The 9,163-nt window shown below is 42.5% G+C and overlaps 1 protein-coding gene across 1 annotated transcript; it reads left to right on the forward strand.

Annotated features, from left to right (window-relative positions):
• The first annotated feature begins 5,406 nt into the window (after positions 1–5,406).
• On the forward strand, positions 5,407–8,715 carry LOC115164927 (arrestin domain-containing protein 3). Its single transcript, XM_029717852.1, has 6 exons — positions 5,407–5,755; positions 6,026–6,083; positions 6,227–6,374; positions 6,858–6,954; positions 7,529–7,785; positions 7,895–8,715. The coding sequence occupies exons 1-6, from the start codon at positions 5,506–5,508 to the stop codon at positions 8,342–8,344; spliced, it is 1,260 nt and encodes a 419-aa protein (XP_029573712.1). The 5' UTR covers positions 5,407–5,505; the 3' UTR covers positions 8,345–8,715.
• The last annotated feature ends 448 nt before the right edge of the window (positions 8,716–9,163 follow it).

Here is a 9,163-nt window from a genome sequence, read left to right on the forward strand (position 1 = left end):
GGGGCTGCAAAAGCTGAGATATGATGTAATTAATGAATTAATCCACTATGTTGAAACATGTTGTCGCATTATTGTTTATCCATTGTGATTGTTTATAATTCTACTGAAACTATGTGAATGTAAATCATACATTTACTAAATAAATAGCCTACATTTACTCTCACATGTTAGCTCGGAATAATTACTAGTTTGCATCATAAAACTAGAAAATGTCACCTTTTTTTTTAAAGGTTTGTGCGTGCTTCAGCTGTCTAAAAGTGTGTGCGTGTGTGTGTGTGTGTGTGTGTGTGTGTGTGTGTGTGTGTGTGTGTGTGTGTGTGTGTGTGTGTGTGTGTGTGTGTGTGTAGCCCCATTGAATAGAATCTAGATTATATTTCTATGTATAGCCTCTCTACCTTAGCCCTTTACCAGGAGCTAAAGATCATAGTAAATAGTCATATGTTAGGATGAAACAGTCAGAGGTCACCAAGCGCAACATAACTTCAGCGTGTAAATCAGATAGAAAGATGTGTCGGCATTGAGTAATTGTCTCTGGCCCCCTCCCAGTTAGGGGGAGTGATGAGCTCTACAGCAGAGTCTCACAACTCAATCGCTGGTTGAAAACTGTTTTCTGCCCCCCCCAAAAGATAGAATTTGTAGATAATTGGCCCTCTTTCTGGGACTCACCCACAAACAGGACCAAGCCTGGCCTGTTGAGGTGTCACGGTCTCCATCCTAGCTGGAGGGGTGCTCTCATCTTATCTATGAACATAGACAGGGCTCTAACTCCTCTAGCTCCACAATGAGATAGGGTTCAGGCCAGGCAGCAGGCTGTAAGCCAGCCTGCCAGCTTAGTGGAGTCTGCCACTAGCACAGTCAGTGTAGTCAGCTCAGCTATCCCCATTGAGACCGTGTCTGTGCCTCGACCTAGGTTGGGCAAAACTAAACATGGCGGTGTTCACCTCAGCAATCTCACTGGAATAAAGACCTCCTCCATTCCTGCCATTATTGAAAGAGATTGTGATACCTCACATCTCAAAATAGGGCTACTTAATGTTAGATCCCTCACTTCCAAGGCAGTTATAGTCAATTAACTAATCACTGATCATAATCTTGATGTGATTGGCCTGACTGAAACATGGCTTAAGCCTGATGAATTTACTGTGTTAAATGAGGCCTCACCTCCTGGTTACACTAGTGACCATATCACCCGCGCATCCCGCAAAGGCGGAGGTGTTGCTAACATTTATGATAGCAAATTTAAATTTACAAAAAAAACGACGTTTTCGTCTTTTGAGCTTCTAGTCATGAAATCTATGCAGCCTACTCAAACACTTTTTATAGCTTCTGTTTACAGGCCTCCTGGGCCATATACAGCGTTCCTCACTGAGTTTCCTGAATTCCTATCGGACCTTGTAGTCATGGCAGATAATGTTCTAATTTTTGGTGACTTTAATATTCACATGGAAAAGTCCACAGACCCACTCCAAAAGGCTTTCGGAGCCATCATCGACTCAGTGGGTTTTGTCCAACATGTCTCCGGACCTACTCACTGCCACAGTCATACTCTGGACCTAGTTTTGTCCCATGGAATAAATGTTGTGGATCTTAATGTTTTTCCTCATAATCCTGGACTATCGGATCACCATTTTATTACGTTTGTAATCGCAACAATCATCTGCTCAGACCCCAACCAAGGATCATCAAAAGTCGTGCTATAAATTCTCGGACAACCCAAAGATTCCTAGATGCCCTTCCAGACTCCCTCCGCCTACCCAAGGACGTCGGAGTACAAAAATCAGTTAACCACCTAACTGAGGAACTCAATTTAACCTTGCGCAATACCCTATATGCAGTCGCACCCCTAGAAACAAGAAACATCTTTCATAAGAAACTAGCTCCCTGGTACACAGAAAATACCCGAGCTCTGAAGCAAGCTTCCAAAAAATTGGAACGGAAATGGCGCCACCCCAAACTGGAAGTCTTCCGACTAGCTTGGAAAGACAGTACCGTACAGTATCGAAGAGACCTCACTGCTGCTCGATCATTCTATTTTCCCAACTTAATTGAGGAAAATAAGAACAATCCAAAATGTATTTCACTTCAGCAGTGATAAATTCATGAACTTCTTTGAGGAAAAGTTCATGATCATTAGAAAGCAAATTACGGACTCAGTTGTCCTGAGTCTGCACAACTATCGGCCTATATCAAATCTCCCATTCCTCTCAAAAAAAATTGAAAAACCTGTTGCGCAGCCACTCACTGCCTTTCTGAAGACAATGTATATGAAACGCTTCAGTCTGGTTTTAGACCCCATCATAGCACTGAGACTGCACTTGTGAAGGTGGTAAATGACCTTTTAATGGCATCAGACCGAGGCTCTGCATCTGTCCTCGTGCTCCTAGACCTTAGTGCTGCTTTTGATACCATTGATCACCACATTCTTTTGGAGAGATTGGAAACCCAAATTGGTCTACACGGACAAGTTCTGGCCTGGTTTAGATCTTATCTGTCGGAAAGATATCAGTTTGTCTCTGTGGATGGTTTATCCTCTGACAAATCAACTGTAAAATGTTCCGTTTTAGGACTACTATTGTTTTCCCTATATATTTTACCTCTTGGTGATGTCATTCAGAAACATAATGTTAACTTTCACTGCTATTGATAGAATAATTTGTCTGTTTTAAGATAATGGCTAAAGTGTTCCACTCTGAAACTGTATGACTGTGTGAAATGAATTAGAATTAGAAGACTATAATCTAATAATGTGTGTGTATGACAAGTTAAGACAAAAAAACATTGTGTTACTTTGATGCAATGTGAACTACTGATGACCTAGTTATAACTAGTTAAAACTTTCAACAGGAAAGAGGCCCTTCCAAGGCCCCTCTAATCTAGGGAGGAGAGGAACGGCTAGAAACTGCCAGGCTGGTAGAAAAGTGATAAACTAGGAATGTCAACTGTGGAAAATGATACAGCCCACCTAAAAGAAAGGTGGAGTTTCTATTGATACGAATTCAGTTGTGTGTGTGGAGGGGGGGGTGTTATAAAGACTGTGTTCTCATTTTTGACTTGAGAGTACTCTCTGAATAAAGGATTGATCTATTGCAGACTGGTTGCTTTGTCTAATTCTTCATTAACCAGGGTCTTACAAACTTCTGGGAATTGGTCAAAGTTATAAAGTAGTTCAGTTAGAACATTGGGATAAAAATTCTTGTGACAGCTATGCGGATGACACACGTCGATGAAACATGGTGAAGCCCCCAAATTCCTCTCGCTGGAAGCCTGTGTTTCAGACATAAGGAAGCGGATGGCTGCAAATGTTCTACTTTTAAACTCGGACAAAACAGAGATGCTTGTTCTAGGTCCCAAGAAACAAAGAAATCTTCTGTTGAATCTGACAATTAATCTTGATGGTTGTACAGTCGTCTGAAATAAAACTGTGAAGGACCTGGGTGTTACTCTGGACACTGATCTCTCTTTTGACGAACATATCAAGACTGTTTCAAGGACAGCTTTTTTTCCATCTACGTAACATAGCAAAAATCAGAAACTTTCTGTCCAAAAATGATGCAGGAAAATGTATCCATGCTTTTGTCACTTCTAGGTTAGACTACTGCAATGCTCTACTTTCCAGCTACCCGGATAAAGCACTAAATAAACTTCAGTTAGTGCTAAACACGGCTGCTAGAATCTTGACTAGAACTAAAAGATTTGATCATATTACTCCAGTGCTAGCCGCTCTACACTGGCTTCCTGTTAAGGCAAGGGCTGATTTCAAGGTTTTACTGCTAACCTACACAGCATTACATGGGCTTGCTCCTACCTATCTTTCCGATTTGGTCCTGCTGTACATACCTACACGTACGCTACGGTCACAAAACGCAGACCTCCTAACTGTCTCTAGAATTTCTAAGCAAACAGCTGGAGGCAGGGCTTTCCCCTATAGAGCTCAATTTTTATGGAATGGTCTGCCTATGTGAGAGACGCAGACTTGGTCTCAACCTTTAAGTCTTTATTGAAGACTCATCTCTTCAGTAGGTCCTATGATTGAGTGTATTCTGGCCCAGGAGTGTGAAGGTGAACGGAAAGGCACTGGAGCAACGAACTGCCCTTGCTGTCTCTGCCTGGCCGGTTCCCCTCTCTCCACTGGGATTCTCTAACCCTATTACAGGGGCTGAGTCACTGGCTTACTGGTGCTCTTCCATGCCGACCCTAGGAGGGGTGTGTCACTTGAGTGGGTTGAGTCACTGACGTGATCTTCCTGTCTGGGTTGGCGCCCCCCTTTAGGTTGTGCCGTGGCGGAGATCTTTGTGGGCTATACTCGTCCTTGTCTCAGGATGGTAAGTTGGTGGTTGAAGATATCCCTCTAGTGGTGTGGAGGCTGTACTTTGGAAAGTGGGTGTGGTTACATCCTGCCTGTTTGGCCCTGTATGGGGGTATCGTCAGATGGGGCCACAGTGTCTCCCGACCCCTCCTGTCTCAGCCTCCAGTATATATGCTGCAGTAGTTTATGTGTCGGGGGGCTAGGGTCAGTCTGTTACATCTGGAGTATTTCTCCTGTCTTTTCCGGTGTCCTGTGTGAATTTAAGTATGCTCTCTCTAATTCTCTCTCTCTCTCTTTCTTTCTTTCTTTCTTTCTTTCTTTCTCTCTCTCGGAGGACCTGAGCCCTAGGACCATGCCTCAGGACTACCTGGCCTGATGACTCCTTGCTCTCCCCAGTCCACCTGGCCGTGCTGCTGCTCCAGTTTCAACTGTTCTGCCTGCGGCTATGGAACCCTGACCTGTTCACCAGACGTGCTGCTACCTGTCCCAGCTCCTGCTGTCTCTCTAGAGACAGCAGGAGCGGTCGAGATACTCTGAATGATCGGCTATGAAAAGCCAACTGACATTTACTCCTGAGGTGCTGACCTGTTGCACCCTCGACAACCACTGTGATTATTTTTATTTGACCCTGCTGGTCATCTATGAACATTTGAACATCTTGGCCATGTTCTGTTATAATCTCCACCCGGCACAGCCAGAAGAGAACTGGCCACCCCTCATAGCCTGGTTCCTCTCTAGGTTTCTTCCTAGGTTCTGGCCTTTCTAGGGAGTTTTTCCTAGCCACCGTGCTTCTAGACCTACATTGCTTGCTGTTTGGGGTTTTAGGCTAGGCTTCTGTACAGCACTTTGAGATATCAGCTGATGTAAGAAGGGCTTTATAAATACATTTGATTTGATAGGGAAAGAGGTTAGCCCCTAACATGATCTAACTAGGCCAGTGTTTGTCCCGGATACTCCAGAGTCCAGACTATATTAATAATAAATAGTGATCATCTCAAATTTACAGACTGGGTAGCAGTATAGTCGCCAGTACACTGGGAGGCAATGGTGTACCATGGTCTGCATTAAAAGAGTCCCAGTGTGTCCCGTCTGACACACCGTAGGCTACTGAAGACGGTGGAACCAGTAGAACAATTGTTCTATTTCTGTCATTATAGTTGCTCTATTCAGCGGAATTGACTTCAGGAAAGCAGTCGAAAATGCCTTCAATAAAAGAGTTTAACTTGAGTTACGATATAATTAATGAATATGATACATTTTCTGAAGGCGACTGTATATCTGGAAGAATTACTTTGGAGTTAATAAAGGAAACCAAAGTTGAAAGCCTTTTCATCAAAGTCAAAGGGGACGCTAATGTCAATTGGACTGTTGACAGTGATGACAACACTTACTCTGCTCACAACAGATATTTCAAACTGAAGAAATTAATGATTAATGAAAATCCTCAAGGTAGGAGGAATAGTCTTTACTCAGTTTACTACAGGCCTAATCTATCCGTAATCGCAACTATAGTTTTGCCAATATTTATCGCGCTCTTTCAGGTACGTAGCTTGCCGGGCGCGTTAGGGGAGCGGGATTTGTAGGCTACGTAATCCAATATTTATAGTCGAGCAGGCAGTTGGTCAATGTTCGCCAGATCAAGAATTTTTTTTGTAACGGGTTCATTAAGGTAAATTACTAATTGGATATTATGTTGACCACTGCGATTTTTTGTCATAGGTAACATACTCCCCCCTGGTATCCATATCTATCCATTTAGCTTCCAAATTCCAGAAGGGTAAGTGGAAAAGCAAGTCAAATTCATAGACAGACAAATTATATGCTCTTTTAAATCAACCTCCATGTACAAATTATGATATCTGTTGATTACATAGATTAAGCACCTTAATTAAGGTATGTGTCACTGTTTTTATATTACAGAAGCATGCCATCATCCTTCAAGGGTCCACATGGCAAGATAGTGTACAAACTGGAAGCCAAGCTGGTTAGGGGTTGGCTAAAGACACGCGACTTGGTGAAGGAAATCACCTTTGTCTCCAAGGCTGACTTGAACCATGTCCTTCTAATGGTGTGTTAACTCTACTAATCTAGTCCTTTTTGTTATTTATCATATTATATGTGTGAATGTGGATGGACGGTGTTATTCATCACATATGTGTGAATGTGGATGGATGGTGTTATTCATCACATATGTGTGAATGTGGATGGATGGTGTTATTCATCACATATGTGTGAATGTGGATGGATGGTGTTATTCATCACATATGTGTGAATGTGGATGGATGGTGTTATTCATCACATATGTGTGAATGTGGATGGATGGTGTTATTCATCACATATGTGTGAATGTGGATGGATGGTGTTATTCATCACATATGTGTGAATGTGGATGGATGGTGTTATTCATCACATATGTGTGAATGTGGATGGATGGTGTTATTCATCACATCATATGTGTGAATGTGGATGGATGGATGTACAGATCCCGGTTTGTTTTCCTTGTGTCATACTAGTATAGAACATAATGTCATTTCCTCATCCTGCGTTCCAGTCTCCTCAGCATGGTGTGAAGGACAAGTCAATGAGCTGTCTTACCTCAGGACATGTCATCATGGATGTCCACGTTGAAAGGATGGGTTATATGCCAGGTAATGTACAAGTGTTGTTTCAGAGCCCTCTATGTAACACAAAGCATGTTGCCTTTTGGCACCTATTTTCTGTTGAATAACATGGCCAATTCAACAGATTAGTTTACAATCTCACTGGATAAGAGAATAGCAAGTCCACACTACCTCCAGGAAGTGTCCTAAATATACAATCAACTTTCACATGCAAGGCTTTAGGCTTCGTCAACATTTATTCAGTACCTCAGTACATTCAGTACCTCACCTGTGCTGAAGCACTATTGTGTTGGTCATTTGGAATCTCAGATTGTCTTTCAAGGGGAAGTTCAGGATTTTACAACTTGATGTTAGATGGTTCCCAACCCAGAAAGTCAATGGGCCAGGAGAAACTGTATTCCATGGTTTTTGTTTCATTTTAACAGCCACTACAAAATTAGCCAGAGGTGGCTAAGGTTATCTGAAGTTAGTAGTGGGGCTTTTTAGAGAAAACTGAACCATGGATTATAGTTTTTACAGGCCCATAGACAAAACACTTGTAGTCAAGTTGTAAAATCCTGAACTTTCCCGTTAATTTTCTGGGTGGATTTTTCCACTCCAGGTGAGACTGTGAATATCTGTGCAAACATCGAGAACAACTCCTCCCGTGACCTTAAGCCCAAATTCAGTCTGAAGCAGAAAATTACTTTCATGGCTTCTGACTGCACAAAGATGGAAGAAGAAACAGTCTGCAAAGTGGTCAGAGAACCTATCCCGTCCAAAACCCGACAAAGTGTTGCAGGGACATTGAAGATACCTGCTGACCAGGACTTGTCCATCCTGAACTGTAACATCATAACAGTGGAGTACATACTAAAGGTACATCCAAGTGTCTGGACAATCACTTCATATTCCTGACTAGTATTAAACAAAAAAGATTGAGGATAAAATCCCAATATTTCTCTCTAACATGCTGTTTGTTTTAAAGGTATACTTGGACATTCCTCTTGCCAAAGACCCTGAAGTCAAGTTTCCATTGGTTATTATCCCTTCCAGCTTTCGGTCTGACCTATCACCAGACAGACCTGTCCTCGGGTTTGAAGAATTCGGGAAAGGTGGTCCAAGCAACAGTGACTTCCCTTGTGATACAGCCTTTGGACCATATCCTCCTGTCTCGGGTCCAGGGGGAGGCCTATATCCGCCTGTCCTGCCAGTGTACCCTGAACCTGCAGCCGTGGGAGGAAGTTATCCCCCTGACCCACAGCCAACATACCCATACCCAACTGGCCCAGTTTTTCCTCCACCTACATTTAATACATTAATATCCACCCCAACAATGCACCCACCCCTCTCTTCTCAAGAGCTAGACCAACCCCCATCGTATGGTTCCCTCTTCCCTCCATGTGCACCTGAAACATCTCACCCTAATACCCTATAAACACTCATATTTGACAGATGTGAGGCCTTATGATTAGTGCTGCTATATAACTACCTACCTGTTACAATAATCAATATTGAAGTAGGTTTGTAATGCCATTGTTATGTAACCCACAGCCTTAACTGAATTGCTATACTGTCTCAAAGACTTTTCTTTAAATAATAATGTGTCAATCCAGATCGGCCATTATGTGTCTGCAGCAAATGAGAACAATAATCAGTAAAGCTACATCTAAGAAGCTATGCAAAAAAGAAGACTCCAGACATATAACATCTGTATGGCTTTAATGTCATTGTTATTGGTCGAGTAAGGTGATTGTTCAGATCTAGTTTTCATCACCTGCGCTGTTCAATAAACATCTTCTGACTCTGTCTCAAGTGTTGCTGGTCAAAGCCCAACTAACTAGTACACCTACGTATAAATGCACACGGTCGTTAACACATTCTGTTACTGGTGTTCTACAGCTCAGTGAGCTCAGCTTGTACTTCTGCTATTTAGGTATTATGAAGGAGTGCAGTAGAAGCTGCAGTAGAACAGTCTATCAAAATGGTTTGCATGGAAGGATGCTGCCTCACTCTTATGACCCTCATGGCAGTTTGTGCCAAGCGGGCAATTTGAGATTCTCGGTTGGACTCTTGGTTGGATTTTAGTTGGGTTAGCTCCACACCTAACCTAGGCCAGTGCTTTCCACATGCTGTAGCCGAATCCCTATGGATATAGAAAAATAATCTCAGATTCACACATTGGGTAACAGTACAGTCGTTTTACAGTGGTCAAGTCCACATGGGATATTTCGTAAAATTGGACCTCAAAAGTTAC

Source organism: Salmo trutta, chromosome 27 (genome assembly GCF_901001165.1).
Source record: "Salmo trutta chromosome 27, fSalTru1.1, whole genome shotgun sequence".
Classification (NCBI taxonomy): Eukaryota; Metazoa; Chordata; class Actinopteri; order Salmoniformes; family Salmonidae; genus Salmo; species Salmo trutta.

Excerpts from the sequence above, each read along its gene's own strand:
- LOC115164927 (XM_029717852.1), top strand. The coding sequence starts at position 5,506 with ATGCCTTCAATAAAAGAGTTTAACTTGAGTTACGATATAATTAATGAA. Across the intron at positions 6,084-6,226 it reads AGCTTCCAAATTCCAGAAGG|AAGCATGCCATCATCCTTCA; the intron begins GTAAGTGGAAAA and ends TTTATATTACAG. Across the intron at positions 6,375-6,857 it reads TGAACCATGTCCTTCTAATG|TCTCCTCAGCATGGTGTGAA; the intron begins GTGTGTTAACTC and ends CCTGCGTTCCAG.